General features: G+C 46.8%; 1 protein-coding gene across 2 annotated transcripts in view; it reads left to right on the forward strand.

The window, feature by feature from the left end:
- The window catches only part of SLC24A3 (solute carrier family 24 member 3), a 467,208-nt gene that overhangs the window by 409,866 nt on the left and 37,272 nt on the right, over positions 1-20,070 (forward strand). For both annotated transcript variants that reach the window (XM_020281853.2, XM_020281856.2), the window contains 2 exons: positions 8,512-8,537; positions 15,339-15,392. In XM_020281853.2, coding sequence (XP_020137442.1) covers positions 8,512-8,537; positions 15,339-15,392 — 80 coding nt within the window. The remainder of the gene's footprint in view (positions 1-8,511; positions 8,538-15,338; positions 15,393-20,070) is intronic.

Below are 20,070 nucleotides of genomic sequence, written 5' to 3' on the forward strand. Positions count from 1 at the left end.
TGGTTAGCAGACACATGGACACACGTGACCTCTGTGTTTTTATTCTCAGTCATCACCTGTGGAAAAGGTATGAACCCCTGCAGCCCAGAGGACCCTTCTCTTCACCTCAGTCCAGACTTCTCCAACGCTCTTTCCAGCAAGTTCTGTCCTGGAAACCCAAGCTGATTATGTGCACTCGGATCTTTTCCCTTTAGGATCAGTTAGGATGATTTTTGAAAATGACTTTCTTCAGGAGATATGGTCAGGGAATAGTAGAAATGAACGTAATTGTCTACTTTGGTAAGCACAGGGCAACGGGACAGAAAGGGACAGGTCAGATCTCCTGGGAACACAGACTTGTCAATGCCACTCCCAGCAGCAAATGTGCCGGCTTGGTTTCTTTCCCTGTTTTCAGCATGGACACTTCCAGGAATATGTGTGAAATAACTTGTCATCTGTCCAATTTATCTGGACATGTCCAATATAAAATAAATGTAATTGTTGCTAATGATGTGTGAAGAAGCAAAGCTTCAGTCTGCGGGTGATACACTCACCCGAGCCTGGTCGTTGGGCAAAACGACCGTCTGCCCTCAGGTGCAGCTTGTAAGTCACAGAGGGGAGCTGGCTGGACACTTAGGCTGCCGGGGCAACTCTGCAATTCCCTTAGACAGCAACAAACTGCAAATGCAAAGGATTCTTTGCTGGTACCCGGGGATTTGGATTGTGTATTTACAGATGAGTTGTCAGGGCTAGAGTTTTGTGATTTTGAGAAAAATTACATTTCTCCACTGCTAAGAAGAAATGGAAAAGATAAGATGGGAACCCTCAAAGTTAAGTCTTGGTTCTTTTTACTTTAACTGGTATTCCTCCAGTTCCACTTCACTGTGCATTGGAAACATCAGGCATGTTTACTTGAAGTGCAGAGCCCAGGGAATTTCATTCCACAGGCTCCAGGGTAAGACCCAGGAAATTGCATTTTGACCAACATTCTCCCTCCCCCCCCTCCCCCAGGTGATTCTGAGGCCACTAGCACCACGCCACATTTTGAGACACACAACTTTAAATAAGGTTGAAAACCACGTTCCTCGGAGTATTCATCTGTTGCATAGAAATGATCATTTCCAGAGTCAATTTTGAGATTCCCAAAAGAAAAAGGAAACATGGCAGCCCAAGTAACTTTAGTTTGGCTGGATTTCTGACCATTGCCAGTCTGAATGGAATTTTGACACTTATGAAATGGTAGAAAGCTCCTGGGGTCATTTTCTCATGAGACTTAAAACTGCCACGAGGAGTAAAACAGAGTCCTACACCCAAAACCACCCTACTTCGCAAAGTGGCTTTCACGACGTCCCCAGATCTGTTCCAAGCCGCAGCCTCAGCTGCAGCTCATATATACTCGGTGTCTTTTTGTCAAGGTTTCCTATTCTTCTCTTTCTGTGTTTCCCCTAGTCTTATGGGAACAAAGTCATTTCCTTTCCGGTGTTCCTTACATAACACTAAGCTGCTCTATAGGAATCCTACAAATGGGGACTTGAAAATCCTTTATTTAAAAGCCCTTCCTCCTCCCCACAGAATAATTACCAACCTTCCCAAACAATTTATTCAACTATTGGGTTTTTTTGGAAACACTCTCCGCTATTATATAGTTCTGAAATGTTCAGAAGGCGCAACGGTCGGTTGTTGAGATTGTGCAGTAAAGAGTGGTTCATTCGCCCAGAGCGCAGGTCCGGATGAAGTGGGACCAGTTGCCTTTCTACGCACATGCCCTTCGAGAGGCCCTTCCCGCTTATGCAGAGGAGCCCCAGCGATCAACCATGGGGCCCGGAGAGCCAAACAGCAGGAAAGACGACTTCTCCAGAGATGCTGATGGCTGCGGAGGGGCAGAGGGTTCAGAGGCGGGGCAGTGAAGTGCTGATCCAGTCCTTGGTACCTGGATTCCAAACAGCAAATGCCAGCTGCCGAGGGGAGACAGGCACAGGGGCCCACAAGCAGAGCCGCAGGAGCCAGACCAGCGTGCACATCCTGAAACCAATGAAGCTCAAGACTGTTAACTCAGGGACACAGAGGTAGATCCGCTTCGGTGTTTGGGAATTTCACTTAAACTTTGCTCTGTGCTATTTCTAGCTTTTGTTTGCTTGCTTGTTTGTTTTAAGGAGAAAGCAGAAGGAATGAAGAACGTATTCGTTGTCTAAAGCAATTACAACGTCAAAAACATAAAGGCCCTTCCTTGCCCCAATCAAGAGTCCCCTGAGCCCTGGTGGCATTCTGTACTTTGAAGCATCAGGCCGTGGAGAAGCTCAACAGTGTCCAGGAGGCTCGCCCAGTGCCCCCAGTCTCTCTCCCTGCAAGAGAAGCATCACCTTTTAAGTCCCGGGAACATTCTGGGTTCTTTGGAGCTCTTCCTTGTGTGCATCCACCCGACAGACCCACAGACAGTCTGCGAATCATCACAGACTCGCCGCTGATTCTTCTCTAGCCCCGTGAGCACTTCAGCCACAGGCATGTCCAGCCTCCCAGTCCTGCCTCTTCTCCAAATTCCAGCAGGCCTGACGGTTTCTCGTATTGAAATGTTACTGTAATTTACATAATCGTGTAATTTACATAAATGCAAATGATCCATTACATCGTCAGTCTAGCAGCTGCCCTAAAAGAAACACTTTATTTTTACCCTTCCTCTCTGCTTGAGGACAGGACTGTGTCCATGGAGAAAAGGGAAGCCTCGGGGCAGGGGTTCCGGATAATGCGAATGGGCTCAAATGTGCAGGTTCACCAGGGCTGCCTGTCTGCGGTGGGCCAGGTGAGCCCCGGGAACCGGTTGGGGTGGTCGTCGGGGCAGCCCGAGTGCTGGCACAGCAGCGAGGCTCCTCCAGACCAACACTGCCCTTTCCTTCCCTGGAGGCCTCACTGTAATGTCCCCAAGGCGGGGACCGCACAGCTCAGCCGACTCACCTGCCAGAGATGCTCAGAGCTTCCAGCAGAACTTCCGTAGCAATGAAAATGGCCTATAATCTCGTGCTGTCTGATGCTGTAGCTGCTAGTCACGTGCAGCCACTGAGCACTTGGAATGCAGCTAGTGAGACCAAGGAACTAATTCTTTTTGTTTAATTAATTTTAATTTTTAACAGGCATAGAGTCAATACTGAATATGGGACCGAATACTATGCTGTGTCTGCTAATACGGATTTTCCAGTTTAGTCTTCACGGCTGTGCAAGCTGGGTGTTTTATGTGGCCCGTCTTACACATGGCAGAACTGAGGCTCCAGTGGTTAAGTGCTGTGCTCCAGGTCAGGGAGCTGCAACTACCCGCATTTGCCAGAGCAGGTGTCTAAGCTGGTACAGCTATAACTGGCCCAGGACAGAATACGGACTTCCCTCGAATAAAATCTGCCTCTTTGCAGTCTTTCGGATTATCCTTGTCCCCACAACCCAGTCCCCCTGTTAGAGAGGCGTGTCAGCCTTGCTCAGTTTGTAGTCTTGCATTTAGGCAGGAGAGAACAGCTTCAGCCTCCTCCTGCTAGAATTATTTCATTAAAACAACTAAGCCGAAATGATCTAGGAATCTTTTTATCTTGCCCTTCCTGTGGGAGGCAGGAGGTCTTAGAGGCCATGTGGATGACTGCCCTCCAGCTCCCAGCTGGCCACCGTGGCCCTGCCCTTCTGACCTATCGCCCCTCCTTTTTGGACCCAGTCTTCCTGGGAATGAACCTCTTGTCTCTCCAACTTAGAAACTTTGATGCTCTCGGGCTCACCGTGCCCTATTAAATCCCAGCTCTGCTCTGGAAAAGTGGGAATAACTATGATGGCTAGAAGATTTTCGCAGAGAACGATGGTGACAGATTTGACGGGAGGAAAGGCCTGCTTTTATGACGCTGGGCAAACTCAGGAGATGGGGTCGGGCTTGCATTTGTTCCCCGAATTTAGCTGGACTGGAGGATGCAGCTTCCATAGAGGAGCAGCTCCTCTTTCGCAAGGAATGCGACTTGGAAATTTAGACCTGTGTTACTGTGTTTGCACTGCTCCACAAACGTAGTGCTTTGGCTTAACAGCCCTCATCTGCCAGATCCCACATTCATCCTCTTATCCCTTTTTCTTTCCTATCGCCTGCCCTAACATATTCACTTGACGTGGTCAGCTCTGCTGAAGCCCTGCCTGCAGGTCATCTTTCTTTCCTGCCCTCCAGCATCAAGTCAGCCTCCTAGACATCCTGAAGTAGGAATTCCTGTTTAACTTTAAATCAGAACCCCTATCTGTGCATAGCAGCTAGCTTTGCAATATGCTCCATCGGATTCTTCTCTGCAGATGAAACCACCGTGGCCTTAGCTGAGCCATCTGCACCCCACCCCCAGACCTGAAGAAGTGAGAACTCCAAATGCAGGTCCATCTAGGGGGTCCCCACGAGGTTGAGTGGGCAGAGCTACGGGAGGCTGTTTTCTTTACAGCAAGGAAGGGAAGATTGTCTAGATTTCAGTCTCTTGAGAGAAAACAATGGTGTTGATTTTCTCCTGTTATTTTCACTGCTTAAAATTCTAATGGTGCCTGTGACCATGCTACAGGTTCCAGCAATGCGCCCACCTCTGCTTCATGGCTAGAGTTGCAGCAAGCAAGCCCAGGGGCTGACACACTGAGACAGCCACCTGCCTCCCAGCTCTTCCCACTCCTCTCCCATCACACCTGCGCCATTCCCGGGTCATCTTCCTGTTCTTCCCACGGGAGCACGCCATTCCTCTGGCAGTTCCCTGGCTCGCTCTGATATCCAGGGATTTGCCTTCCTGATATAAGCCTGTCTTGCTTGGAAGAATTCTAGAGCAGACGCAGGAATGAAAAGCCGGTTTCCATGGTACCTAACCGTTTCTCTGAAGCCTGGAGGAAATGAGTGCTTTTTTCGAATTCATTCCTGTTTAACATTTCGCTCAGCTGCAGAACACGTGGAAACCTCAGGGTGCAGCCAAGGGGGCCTGGGGGTGAAGCACGGGTGGGTCAGAGGGCAGGGCCCCCAACCAGCCCGCGCTCAGCGGATCAGGGCCCAGCCATCAGTCAGCACCACCCCTGGTGGCCGCTGCGCTGTCACAGTGCCTGGCCCCAAACACAACCAGCAGAGCACTAAGAGAAGAGCTGCCTGCCCAAAGCTCGCTTTCAGAAATCTGACTGGGTCATTTGCGAAGGCCACTGCAGGAGGTCACTCAGTTGCAACTCATCATGAGGATTGAGAGTTGACATCAGATGACCTGTCCCCAAAACAGAGCACCGGGCAGGAACTGCCACTGGAACGCCACCTTGCCCCGGGACAGCAATGGCTCACTCAGTAGGCTGCCCACCTTGAGGTGCTTCCCCTCCTTCCAGGAGATTTAATGGAGCTCGGAAAGTGGACTTGGTCTGACTTCATTCTAACTTCCCCCACCTTGGCAAAGCAGACCTGGACGGAGGGCCGGGACGTGAGCACCACCCAGTGGTCATTGGCGGGAACACACACATTGGGGGTGTGGGTTCTTGTTTTAGACAAGGCGTCCAAATGATTGCAAGTCTTCTTCTCACTAGTAATACTCCCGGAAGGGGTGTGGGGGAGGGGTTTCTTTGTTTTCTTTTACTCGCAGCTAGGGCATAAAAATACTAAGGCATGTGCAATACTTTTCTTAAGAGAATTAAATAAAATAAAATCTGTATCAAACGCATTCCCCCAAACTTCATCCTCAAATGAAGGCGACCCCTGCCCTTGTCATTTTAAGAGTTTTCAGACAGGGCAACTCAAACGCTGCATCAGGTCACTGCATCAGGCAGTGACCTCTCCCAAAGGGACATTTGCAAACAGTGCCAGTTTCTTTCAGTGCCAGTTTCTTCATTTCCAGTCTGCAGAAGAGGCGATGTCCAGCCACCGGTCCTCCAAGTAACACCACTAAATGCCGGAGGCAGCTCATAACTCACCTCCACTCCTTTCTCCCAGTGAACAAGCTGCTTCCATTTAGCTTTTCTTAGAGGCCGGAGTTTTAGTCCCTTTCATTCATTTTATTGTTCTTTTTCTGAGTCCCCCCATTCCTCTACACAATCCCTTTAAAGTAGAGGGATAAACCCAGACGGTGTTTGCTATCAGCCTTGGAGTAGCTAAGGATGGTTTTGTGGAAGCCTCCTCCTCCTCCTCTTCTTCCCCTCTCCCTGTTCTTCCTCTTCTGCAGCAGTCATGCCTTCTGAGTGATGGGACTGACGGGACGTCTTCATGCCAGGCAGAGATCAAAGGGAAAACTCTACCAGTTATTTGGATGCCTCCAGATCCCCACTGTTTATTAGTGCTTGTAGTGAGATCACCTGCATTTCTCTTTCCCCGTCTGCCTTCCTGAACCACATCCCCACCTCCAATCCCCCCAGCACCCCGCCATAGCCATCCCTTTGAATTCAAGGTCATGATGCTCTGTCCCTAATTGCGTATCTTGTCCAATCTTGTCCAGATATGCCCACTATTTCTCTGAATTATTGTGCTCCTATTTGGAGTCCTTGGTATAAATAAGCCCATGCTCATTTTTTTTTCCTTTGGTATGATCATTGCAATAATCAATAGGTAAAATTGCATGCATCCCAGAGCCGCTTCGTAGATAGTATACAAAGGGGCCTTTCTCCCAGGGAGAGTGAACTCTCGGAGTCTCTCTTGCAGCCTCTGTGCCCCCATCTATGGGAAGATCACACAGAATAAGGACTTCCTAAAAGCCACTTTCATATTACGTGGTATTGCTTGCCTTCCCTGACAGAAGAAAATTAAATTGGCTTGGTCTAATAAACTCTTTCTCAATATCTTGTGTTCTCTTAAGTGGCTACAAATTGATTATTCCAGCCTGCTGCTAAGACTAATATTGCATTAACTTCAATTAATAGAAAATGTTTCTATCTGAAATAATTTAGTCTGTTCCATGATTTTCAATGATTTTTTTTTAAGATCTAGTGATTATACGAAACAGCTTGTGGATGCCTTCCAAGGAATAAATTCCATGCCATTCGACCTGGATTTCTTTAATTCTCTTCACATTCTAGTTTGACGTTTTTGCCCAAATGTCAACTTGTTGACTCTGATAACAAAGATGAAAGTAAAGAAAATGATGCAGTGAGGCCTTTTTTTTTTTCAACGGTTTGTTAGGAAGAATGAGTCATTAATACAAATGAGCATGGATCCTTCCTCTCTGCCTTCACTTTGGACCTTCAAGATAATTGGAGAGGGTTCCTTTTATGTGCCTTTGAGACATTCTCTGCTCATCTCTACCCAACTGGTGGTTATTATAATCATGGGGGACTGCGGTGATGCCCACCTTGTTAGCTAAGTTTGCCATCTCCACGCCCTAATGATGCTGCACCCTCAGATTGTCCTGCAGAAATCCACCTTGGTCTCCAAAGGGCTAATGCCTCTGCAGGGAAGGCCACTGAGAGATGCTGACACTCAAAGCTGTCCTATTTCGTGAGTGTGGAAAGAATGAGCTACCAGCCATGTCCATGGCTTCCTGCTTAAATAAAATATAGGTGTAGTCATTTGGTTTCAGCAACATGTCATCTGGGAAGATCAGAGTGTCATGAAAAGAGCACCAAATTAAGAGGTAGGGTTGAGTTATAGAACCAATACTACAGCAAACCGAGCAGCCCCAGGAAAATAACTTATGTTCTCTGTGACTCGATTTCCCCATTTAAATGAAAGGATTACACCAGCTTTTCCCCTTCAAATTATTTTAGATGGCCTATGGATGGTAACAGGATTTAAATAAATTAAATCCCATTGTGGATTCTCTCTGTGTTCTCTTTTGATAAGGAGAAAATCTCAGTTTGGCACTTGTGTGTTGTCCACTCCTTCCAACCCCTGCTAATCTCCTTCCTTAATGAAAGGGCAGGCCCGTGACCCAGGGCTTGGGCAGCCAACAGTGTCCAGCCAGGATCTGCAGACACTGTTAGTTGTTATTGCATTTATTTTTCAGGGTTACCCTCTCTATGTGATGATAAGAGGTGCTGATCCTGCACTTCTGGTTGTGATGTAAAGTGTCCTTTGAAAATAAATTCTTTTAAGGAAACAAAAAATAAGCCAATGTAAAGAAAAGTGTTGAGTCCATAGAAGTCCAAGTGCTTGCATAAAAACTGTGACTACAAAGACATGCAGAAGTTGTATAGGTGGCACATAAGGGACTAATGTTTGGAAGTAAACACAGAGCTCCTGCACCCCTTGCAGATCTGAAATTCTGGAAATGTGTCTTGCTTCACAAAGCAGGTTAGTCACACTTCTCTGTCACTTCACTGTTGGACAGAAGTTGTAGGGAGGATGAGATTACCTGATGCCACACACACACACACACACACACACACACACACACACACACACGTCCACCCCAATCTACCAACACCTCCTTCCACTAACACTGGCCAAATGCAAAACCAGTATGGAGGGGAGTTCACACACAGGTGCCTCGTGTCTCAGCCAGCCCAGAGCATACCAGGGACAAGGGTGGGCAATGTACAGTCTTAAAACATCGGGTGTGTGTGTCTAATCTTATATCCTTTTTATTTTTTTCACAGTTCATTTATGATGAAAAAGTTTCCTGGTAAGTAACTCTTTTTCCCCCTCTAATTTCATTTTGTCATGTTACAGACCTAAGTATGTTGAAGACCAGAGTCAGGATTTAGGGGAAAAAAGAAAATGTTGTGACAGCTTAAAACAAGTAGAATTTCTTAGGAATCCTCTTCCCACCTTAAGGAAGGAATTAAATCAGCTGTCACAGAGCAGAGACCTTTTCTTTTGGGGCTGGGGTGACAGGGCTCTATTTGGGATCCTAATTCTAGATGTCCTTATCCTCCAGGTTAGACACAGTCATGACTTAACTGTGCCTTTCTATAGTCTGCCATGGGCTAGGCCATGGTGAAGGTTTGATCTTTTCAAACTGTCCAAACCAAGTTCTGTGGTTCTAATTCCATGTACATCTCAGGAATCAGGACCCAGGCACTTCGGCAACCTTTAACCCGTTAAAGTTCTCTGTTTAATGTTCAAAAAGATCTTGGAGCTCTGAAAATAATTGATTTTTTTGATAGAAAATTCTGCCCAAATTAAATATGTGGGAAGGCATTTACATTTGGACCCACAGTCCAAATATGTGTTTTTGAGATGGGTTCTGAGCAAGTCAAATATGTTTGAAATGGAAATAGTGCATTCCATTTATGCATTCTTGTTACTTTTTTTTTCAAATATTTGATCTGTAGAAGTAAGTAGTATGGAATAATTTCTTAGGAGTAGGCATTACTTTGTACGTCGAAAACTTTCACGGCATTATTAAAGCTAGACATGAGCTACAAAAAGAAGTAGAGGGTCTACCAGGCTTGACTTTCAGCAGAATGACTGCTGACCCTTTGTCGGAGTGGACACCTCTGTGTCTGAGGACAGCTCTGTGATTTTTGGAATTTGGGGGAAGCAGAGAACCTATCACATTGACGATAAAAATTATGCATTATGATAGGGCATTAAGACACTTTTGCCGATTCTCTCTCTCCTCCGTCCAAAAGGGAAGAGGAGGAGACAGCTAGGAGAATTGCCCTTAAGATGCATAGTCTCCATGTTGACTCCTAAGAAAGTAAGAGGGAGGTCTTTTGTGAGTAATGGTAATCAACAGGCTGAAAGGAATTGAGACACCCTGGAACCCTGGGTCAGAGGTTAGGAAGAGCCCCCTCAAGGGATTCTCCTGGGTGTGGCCCCCAAATGGAATGGGGACATATCCTCCCCCATGGCCTTGGGGATGAAGTGCAGGACAAGAAAACTTCCAGAGGCGTTTTCTAGAGCAAACCGATGGCACGATTAGCACAACCGCTGCTCTGCCTTGTCAAATAGTAAGTGCTTCAGTGTTGCTCTGTGTCACTTGTCTTCACTAATGGCACTCCCAACAAGACAGACAAGTTCTGATCGCAGTGATATCTGAAAGTTGTCTGCTGCGGTTGTGCAGAACAACATTGAGAAAGGCCTTCCAGGGGCGGTTTGCTGTCAATCTGGGACGGTGCTGTCCTTTCCACCATCTCTGTGGCATTGCTGCATGACAGCCATGGCCAATTTCAGTCCCTGACCCTCAAAACAGCTTTTAAGATATTTCAGATAGTTTAGAGCAACAAAAGGACAGTCTATTTCCTCCTGTTCACTCCAAAGGCTTTTGCTATGATGCTAGGTGACCTCAGGTAGAAGCCTCAGGTAGAGGCCTGGGCCTACAGCTGAAAGGTCTAGATTCTGTAAGGTCATAGGTCATCAGAGCCCTCGGCCAGAGCACAAAGACTCACTCCCATGTGTCCAGTTATGAGTCAGGGGCCAGGAGCGCCATGGATAAATGAGTTGCAAATCCCCAGGTATGTCTTGCTCTAGCAGGGGAAGGGGAGGTTCGACTCATATTAACAAATCAGGTGCAGCCGTAGCTTCCAGGAGAGCACTGGGCTGGGGGGCTGGGCTAGGAGGGGATTCGGTGGCGTCAGAACAACATCTCTCCCAGAGTTCTGGCCTGTTGCATAATTACTGTTATTACGTGCACGGGCTGGTGAAGAGCATTTCTCACTTGAGTGAGGCTGAGAAATTAAAGTCTGCACCACTGGCCCTTAACTGCTGTAGGACTTCCAGGGATTTCAGCTCCTCATTTAATGGATGAAAAATATGTCAAACTTTAAGGTTTTTTATATTTGTTGCTACTGTTCACTTCTCCTGCCTTCTTAACCAGCCAATCATGAGCATTTATTTTGCTGAAAGGATGCATCTAGGAGCTTACTTTTTCCTTTAAAATTACAGTCTTTAATCTGTGCTTTAAATCACAGTAGCATTTCAATAATACCTTGAACAGAGAGTGCCATTCCTTGTCGTAGAACATTCCAGCATGGCCTGGTGATTTCAAGGCAGGCAACCCATTCGCCCCAAATCCGCAAAAGGAAACTAATTTCAATTGTGTTTATTTTGACACTGGAGTACTTTCTAGGAGGAAGTGAGCTTTGTCAGACACAAACACACAGGGACAATGTCTCCCTGTCATACAGTTTAGATTCTTTCTCTGCTCTCAGAGCAACGTTCTGCAGGAAGTCACATTCTGCCAAGAAGTGGCAGTCAGCAGTCAGGAATGCCTTAGTAGCAGGTAATAGAAAAACCAGCTCAAATCTGTAAAACTAGTAGTTTATTTCTCTTACATATCAAGTGCCCCGGATTACATTTCTGCACTTCTCGTGGCCGTTGCCTAATGGCCACAAGATGGGCGCAGTGGTTCCAGCCACCAGGTTTGTCTGGAAGGCAGGACGGAGGAAGAAAGGGCTCTGCTGCTTTCTTCATGCCTCCACCTGACATCTCTTTAGTCACAGCCAGGTCTTCCTTGACCATGAATGGCCAGGAGGATTAGAATGACAACTAGACCAATCATTATTCCTCATCTGGGCCTCATCCTCCTTGAGATCAGGGGGTCCCCACTTGCTGCCTTAGCATACTGGGGTTCTGTGAGCAGGCAAGGCAGGGGGTATCTGTTGGGGACCTATCCTAAAAGACACTTAAACAGAAAGCATCAGAGGCCCCCCTAGCAGGATGTGCCCTCAACCTGCAGAGCGAAGCCCGTGATGGCAGCTCAGCAAGGCCCGTGATGCTGTCAGAGGGAATTTGGGATGTGTCTTCAGTGAGTCTGCAGCCTCAGCAAGAAAACTAAAGGATCCAGGGTGATGTTTTCGTTTCTGCTTTCTTTTGAGTCTCAAGTGGAGACGTTGGGAGAGAAAAAAGACCCTGGGAGAACACAAGCTGGGAGCTGTCTACCTGGGTGGTGTCAGAGAGCAGCTTTTGCTGTTCTGGACCAGGGTCAAGAAACGGCCGCAGCACAGCCCAGGCGAGGAGAGGCAGTCACCCTCCAATCTGGGAAAGGACAGTCTTTGGCAGGAGAATCAGGGACTAGCTGAAAATGATTTAACATGGGAGTTTGGGGAAGGGAAGAGACAAACCCAGGTCATACGCAGAACCGGGTCCCCAGAGGACAGTAGGTGGGGAGTGGTCAGGAGAGGAAGGTGGAGAAGATGCCAGAGTCCTAGGAGGAAAGAGCAGGACAGGGACCAAAGAGTATTGTGTGACTTCAGAGGTCCGGGTGTGGATTCAGTCCAATCCCAAACTGCTTCCTAAGCACCTCCTGTATGCCAGGCTCTGTCCCAGAGCTAAACACATACTACAAAGCCAAACCCAGCCCTGAGCCTGCGGGTTGCCCAAGCTAGAAGGGAGGTAGACCGTTGACATGTAATTATGGGTTCCCTTGGAGATGCTCATGGCATTAGAGGGAAGGGATCTGGGGAAGGGACACTGAAGAGCATTAAGTCTAGGCTTGATGGCCCAAACTCCATCAGGCCAAAAAAGCAGGGGGAACAGGTGGGAAGGCACAGAGCCCTCAAAGAGCCTAGTATGGTCAACATGGACGAGGCATGGGATGAGCCCTGAGTCGGGGCCCCAACAAACTAAACCTGAAATGTCAACAAAAACAGGTGACCCCGTCCCACAGGCACCCCTGCAAAACAGCCAAAGAAAACCTGCTTTGAATATTGCAATGGAAGAAGGGCTTGCTTTGAGCAGCAAAATCAAAAAGACCTAAAAGAATTAGGAAGAGTATAAATAGGCCTGTTTAGAAAGTGCTGGATTTAATTCAATCCAACTATAATATTTCATCAGAGTTGGTTCATTTTCTGGTGACTTCTCAGTCTATTAAAATGCATGTGAGTGGCAATGTGACATCCCTTCAGATCCTGGGTGTCCCTTCCTGCAAAATGAATGTGCTGTGAATAAAATACCACTTTCCTCGTGACGTTTATGCTACATATATATTGGTTTTGATGAGATAAGAACCATGTTCCGGCCACTGGAGGTGTTTTGCAACTGCAAAGTGATGTTTAGAGGAAGCCTCGTCCTGCTCGGATGAGCTGGGGGCTGCTTTGTGCTGGAGAGCAAGAACGGTGGGTGGAGACGAGGGCGTGTGCGTGGGCAGAAATCAGCCGTCAGAGTTTTAAGTACCCAGGAAATGAGAAACCAAACACTGAGGCAGCTCAGGTCTGAGAAGCGAAGTCAAGTGACTGCTACAAACAGGCATTAGATAATAAATGAGTAATAAATCAATAAGCAAGATAATTGCAGACTGCTCAGAGGTTTAAAGAACATAAATAGGGTCATGGGATAGAAAGGGAGTGAGGGTAGGCGGGGAAGGTTTCTCGGAGGTGATATGTAAGCTGATATCTGTAGGATAAAAGGGGCCAGCCAAGGAGTGAAGGGAAAAGCATTCCTGGCAGAGGGAACAGGCAATGCAAAGACTCTAGAGCGAAGGAGAGGGAGAGAGATAGCTGTATGTGAGCCAAGTCCACCGTGGTGGAGCACAGGCAAGGCACGAGAGGGTTTGGAGAAGAAAAAAAGATGAGATTTTGCAGGGAAGGGGAAATTTTGATTTTTCCCCAAGCCTTTCCGGAGGCAATTAAAGAGTTTTAAGTGGGGCAATGACGTGATCCAGTAGCATCAAGGAAACCAGTTCAGAGGCTGAAGTGAAAATAACCAAGGAGGTTATTGGCTAGAGAGGGAAGAAACTGACAATTCATGAAGTATTTTGGACATAGAATGCTGATGGATGAGGGAGCAAGGGAAAAGCGCTCCAGACTCATTTCCAGACTTGGGGCTTGGCTGGGCAGGCAGTGGTACAGTTTATTGAGGTGGCAAAGCCTGGAATAAAAAATTTAAAAAAAAAAAGGAGGCTAGGAAGAAGGAATAAAGAACTCTGCTCTAATGTGCAATTGGACTTCCAGGTAGAGAGGCCAAGCTCTAGTGGAGAATGTATGAATGACAGAGCTGGAGAGGATGTGTGGAGTGGGTATGTAAGTTGGGGTCATTGTCATGTATTTGGCGTTTATAGCAGCAGGTCAGGATGAGATTGCCTGGGGAGGAAGTATAGGTAATAAAGAGAAAATGGTCCAGTCATTAGAGGTTGAAATGAAGAGGTGGAGGAGGCAAAGGGGATGGAGAAGGAGAAACTAGGGACAGGAAGAAAACCAGGAGTTGGGCTGTGGGAAGCCAGAAGAGAGGGTTTGAGGAAGCGGGTGTGTGATCAACTTCCAGATTGTACTGAGGAATTTAACAGGGTGGCAGACAATCAGCCATCCGTCCCTGGATTGCTGTAGATGGAAGGCACTGTGCCTCTGACAAGTGACTCAGGGGAGCAAGGGGTGTGGAAGTTAGACTGGGAACATCACCAAGTGATCAGGAGGTTCCCAAATGGAGTGTGTGTGGCCCCTTGAGAAGTTTTGCTCTGAGAGAAGCCAAGAAACATGGCAGAAGTTGGAGGGATTTGGACACCCCTGGTTTCTTCTCTTGGTAGTGCCTCATGAGCATGTTCTACACTAAATACAGATGTATTTGCATAATATTTCTTAATTTCTTAATCTGTGGTAGCCCATCATATGGACCTACTTATATTTTATGTGCCTGTCCCCCATTTTATAACCATCTGGCTTCTTTGCAACTCTTCCTCCTATAAATGCCACGGCAAAAAGAAAAGGCTTTGAATATGCATCCTTTTTACTTTTGATTGCATATTCTCTGGGGTCAACCGCTAGACATGGAATTTGCAAAGAGAAAAGGAAGGATGGGCATAACCCGGGATTCCCTCCTAACACCATTCTCCAGTGACCTACTCTCGAAGCCAAGAATACTCCCTCAATTAGCTACTTTAATTCTGTAGCTCGAGGGGAGCCTAGAAAACAAGTTCCTGTTTTCTAGCTGCAAGTTACTAAAATAAAGAAAACAGAAGAGGTATTCGAATTAGCAGAAGGTCCAGGCACACTCCAGTGGATTTTATTTTTTTCTTCCTTCCTCTTGACTGTTTTCCCACTCACTCTTTCTTATCCGTCCTGCTGGCACCTTCTCTGCCCTGGTTCTCTGTGTGTCTGTCTGTCTGTCTCTCCCCCACCTCTGTGGCCACCTCCTGTATACCCAGCAGCCCCTCAGGCACCCCTGTTGACTCCTCTAGTTTTAGTTTGCCCTTTGCAAATACATCTGCATAGTTTCAGTGAACGGTTAAGCTGTGGCCAGATTCACACACATAGGCCCACATCCAGCGGTATGTGAGAAAGGCCAGCTGCTTTCAAAGACCTCTTTTAGGTGAGCAAATAACAGAGAGGAAGGAGCATTTCCCGTTAGGAGGGGAGGAAAGAGGAACATAGCTGAAAGCTGTGTGCAGCACAGGCAGTATCTACAGACCAGGAACCCTCTGGAACCCTCTGCCTTCTCCTTGCCATCTTGGCTGCTTGCATCAAACAAGATGTCTTTAGAGGGGAGGCTGGCGAGTCGCCCGGCTGTCTGCAGTGACCTCCCTTAACTGTTCTTGGTTTGTACGCAGGTGGGAGTCTTTGGTCCTTGTGCTGATGTATCTTATCTACATTGTCATCATGAAGTAAGTAAAACGCTTTCTTCATTTCTTTTCCAAAACTGTTTCCTACATTCGACATTATGGACAACGAGGGAGAGGATGGGGGATGGGGTGGGCATCTGACTGTTTTTTTCAAAGCCCATCGCAGACTCACGTGGCTCCTCACACACAGCCCGTTGTGAATCACTATAATTTTGATTAGAACCAATAGCAGTGACCCTTCTAACCCATATGCGACGATAGACTGAAAGCTTAATGTTTCATTCAAGAACCCTCTAGAACCCTTGCTCCCTCTTCAGGATCTGACGATCTAGCTTTTGGATGTTCCTTGACTCTCTTCTGTAACACAAAGGAGGTAAAACTCAGTAAGGTACACTAGTATAGAGGGTGAGGGAAGAGGGACAAGAGCGCTAGATAAGGAAGCGACTAAAAGCACAGACCAGATATCTGCAGACTTCTGTTATTCATGTCCTGTTAGCCATCTAGTGCTATGGAACAAAATTCCACCAAAACTTAGTGTCTTAAAACCACAAACAAGTAATATCTCACACAGTTTCTGAGAGTTAGGATTCCAGGAGCAGCTTAACTGGCGGTTTCTAGCTCAGGGTCTCTGATAAGGTTGGAGAAGATATCCGCCGGGGCCACCGTCGTGTGCTTGGCTGGTGCTGTAGGACGCGCCTTCAAGATGGCGCACACGGCTGGCCAGCTGATGCTGGCCCGTGGCTGGAGGGCTCCGCCCATGCGGGGAGGAAGTGAGACCTCCTTAGAGCTACTTGGGTGCCTCCCTCCAGAGTGAGAAATTCAAGAGAGAGAGCAGGAAGGGCCCTGTAACACCTTTATAATCTTGTCCCGGAAGTCGCACACCATCACTTCCACCATTTTCTGTTTATTAGAAGCGAGTTCCTAAGTCCAGCCTACAGTGAAGGGTCCTGCATCACCTGTCAAAGGGAAGCGTGTCAAAGAAACGTTGGTTATATCTTAAAACCACCACATTATGTGTTCTTTCCCCTCCTGGAGTCCAGGCAGCTCGTTATATATATTAAGAATCATATTGTTGGCCAGGCTCGGTGGCTCACTCCTGTAAAACTAGCACTCTGGGAGGCCAAGGCAGGAGGATCACTCAAAGTCAGGAGTTCAAGACCAGCCTGACCAAGAGTGAGACCCCGTCTCCACTAAAAATAGAAAGAAATTAGCAGGACAACTAAAAATATATAGAAAAAATTAGCCAGGCATGGTAGCGCATGCCTGTAGTCCCAGCTACCCAGGAGGCTGAGGCAAGAGGATCACTTGAGCCCAGGAGTTTGAGGTTGCTGTGAGCTAGGCTGACGCCATGGCACTCGCTCTAGCCAAGGCAACAGAGCCAGACTCTGTCTCAAAAAAAAACAAAGAAAGAAAAAGAAAATCATATTGTTGATGCTTCCCATACATGAAGTGAAAGGTCAGCACCTTTGTTGTGAACCTGCTTGTTCACCTTTTGCCAAGTATCCTTGACAGGAGGAGCTTCTAAATGTATGCAGAGAGGTTCCGTGCTGTGGCTGCCTGCCCGGACAGGAGCTGTTGCTTTTCCTCTACCTCAGCCCAAGCTCGCTTGCACCAGCTTGTGTAGTTACAGAACTGACTGCCTTCTCTAGGGGCCAAGAAAGTAGAAAGCTAACAGAAATTCCCAGTTTGGATATATCATGCAGCAGTCTGGAATTGACACATTAAGTTTCCCTTACTGTTGAGGCCTGACAAAAGTTAATTCCGGCCACCAGTGGTGGAGAGACCTGTTGGGGGACTTCAGCGTGGACTTTGGCAAACATCATGGGAACAATGGAGGGAGGACACGGCTTGGCTGAGGTCCAGGGTTTGAACAGTTTGGACTGTTCAATCTGCTGCCAGTCCGCTCAGTGTGGTGCCCAACACGTGCCAGAGGAGCTGTCCAATGGTCAGTGTAGACCCAATATCTGGGGCTTGCTGGAGAAGGGCATTGCCAGAGTAGGACTCACCCAAACTTATCCTGCTGTGACATTACCATAGCATCTCATGGTGACTGACAAAGATACCAGAAGTTGTGCACTATAGAACTAATCACCTTCCATTTAAAAATACCAGTAGATGAGCTCCCATGAAAACCAAGGTTGGCCCAAAGGCTTTCCAAAGTTACTAGCCTCCAAAGGAAAATCCTTTAAAGATGGAAGCAACCGGCTTGCTCCCCTTTGTCCCAAATAGCAAAACTATATAGTAGAGAAGCCCCAAACAACACGCACATCTTCCTTCAGTGCTTCCTGTTGGATTGTTTCAGCTGTTCTTTGTTTTTAAATCTTTCTGAGGCTCTAAGTTTGTGTTCCCGAAGGCGGATCCATCAGTTATTCAGGAAGAATTGTCACATAGTGTCTGCTATATGCTTAACATGGATCTTGGGTCTTGAATCTGAATGTTCATGAAAGTATGTCCCCAAATGAATTCACTCGGGGCTTCACAGAATGAGGTGTTCTTCCAAACCAGATTTGGTCCACGGGGAAGGAGAGCTGGGGAGTCTTGCTCACATGCGTTCTGTGGCTACTGCCGCCCTGTTCCGAGCCACAGTGAAGCCCGGGAGCTGCTGGCAGGACATGTGGACATTAAGACACCACAGCAAACACAGCCTCTCCTCTTCCCCGAACCATACCAAATGTGGAAGCTAACGAGGTGTGTTTCTGCTGATGCCTCAGTTTTACCAGCATTCCAGCTGTGCAGACCAGCAGGACACAAATAAAGCAGGGAGTGGAAGCTACTGCGCTCGTGAAATTCTCTGCATAAATTCTGCTCCTAAGTTCTAAATTGAAATCTCTGTTCTTTAGCCATCCCCCATCCGCAATCAGAGGCTTTAATCATTGGGTTTTATAAAATCTGATTTATAAAATTGCATGCTTCACAATAAAATAGCTTCGGGGTGCAAGCACAAAATTTAAAACATTCAATTAAAAATATAAAACAGCAACAGCAGTTAAGAAAACCAGCATATATTAGAATCATCAGCTGCCTCCAGGGTGGAGAGCCTTAAAAATAACTTTAAACATTCTGTCTGAAGGTCAAAAAGCAATTTCAGGTTGGCCATGTAGGTAGAAACTTTAAGGGAGAATGAGGCATACCTGGCCTTGGCAATGACTGATTTCTGTACCTCCTGGGTCACCTCTTTGGGATGTGTTCCCCAGATGAGGCCATATGTTCTGGTGGTTACGAGCAGCAGATCTCACTCTGCCATGACTAGTCGTGGGGCCCTGGCCAAGCTATTCCGCCATTTTGAATCTCGTTTCCTCATCTACAAAATAGGATTAATAATAGTTTCTACCTCAGAGCGTTTTTTTATGAGGATGGAATGTGACAGCTTAGGTAAGTTATTAACTCAGTATCTGGTTTTGAGAAAGCCCTCACTGTATGGTATCATTATTGTGTTATCCAAACCCCAATAAATGTATACTACACAGTTGTACTTTAAAAGAAAACCCCCCTATGTGTGGTGCGTGCCTATAATCCCAGCTACTTGGGAGGGGGGAGGATCGCTTGAGCCCAGGAGTTTGAGATCAGCCTGGGCAACATAGTGAGACCCCATCTCAAAGAAAGTAAAACCCTCATCCAAGTCCGTGTGTCTATGGGGGGAAATGGATCCTAAGTCAAGATTACATAAACACCGCCTCTCTCATTCTAGTCATTTTTGTTGACTCTAGAGACTGGGGACATCTTTTCCCTAACTGGAATGTTGAATACAGACGAGAGTCCACAGAATAGTATGATGAACCCACGTGCTTGTCACCAGCCCCAACAACCATCAACCCACAGTTGTTCTGTCCACACCAGATCCATTTCCCTCTCCACATGTAATTCTGAAGCCTCAGACATCACACTAATTCATCCATAAAAATTTCAGTATATGTCTGGCATTCTCTAGACATATCTAGAGACTGTTTTAAGACTCTAGAAGGACTCTTTATCCACATAACCACAAGATTATTATCATACCTAAAATTAATGCTAATTCCTTAACACCATAAAATATCCCATCAATGTTCAAATTTGCGATGGTCTCATAAATGTCATTTTTTACAGTTTTCTTTTAGTCTCATAAATGTCATAACTATTTTTTTAAATCAACATCCAAATAAATTTCACTCATTATATTAACAATTGGTTGCTCCATTTGTTAGATCTCTTTTAGTTTATAAACTCCCCCTCTGTGTTGTATGTGTGGGTTTCTCCCCCCTTGTAATTTGTTCTTTGAGGAAGCTTAGTTGGTTGTTCTGCAGAGCTGCCCACAGTTTGGAAATTGCTGATCACATCTCATGTAATGTACAGCCTGTTCCTTTGGCCTCTGGGTTTGCCATATGTCAGTAATCGATCTGATTCAGGCTAGACCTCGTCCCAAGTGGTGGTGAGTTCTGCCATCACGGGGCTTGTTGATGTCTGTCTGTCTGTCTGTCTCTATCTGTGGTGCTCAATAGCTGGGGGCATTGTTTCATTAGGGTTGTAAAATAGTGATGTCCCCGTTCTGGGCCCTGCGTCTTGTGAATCCTGAGAGTCCTCCAAGATTGGCCTGCCCACTTCCTCTTGTATAGCGAGCCCCCACTGCTGTTGACTCGCTTTCTGTTGTCCCCCATGCCATGTGGGAAGAACTGCAGCCTCCCAGGCAGTGCAGGCAAAGGCTCATAGGTGAGAAGGTTCCAGCCACAGAGGGCCCCTCTGT

The sequence above is a fragment of the Microcebus murinus genome, chromosome 16 (genome assembly GCF_040939455.1).
Source record: "Microcebus murinus isolate Inina chromosome 16, M.murinus_Inina_mat1.0, whole genome shotgun sequence".
Lineage (NCBI taxonomy): Eukaryota > Metazoa > Chordata > Mammalia > Primates > Cheirogaleidae > Microcebus > Microcebus murinus.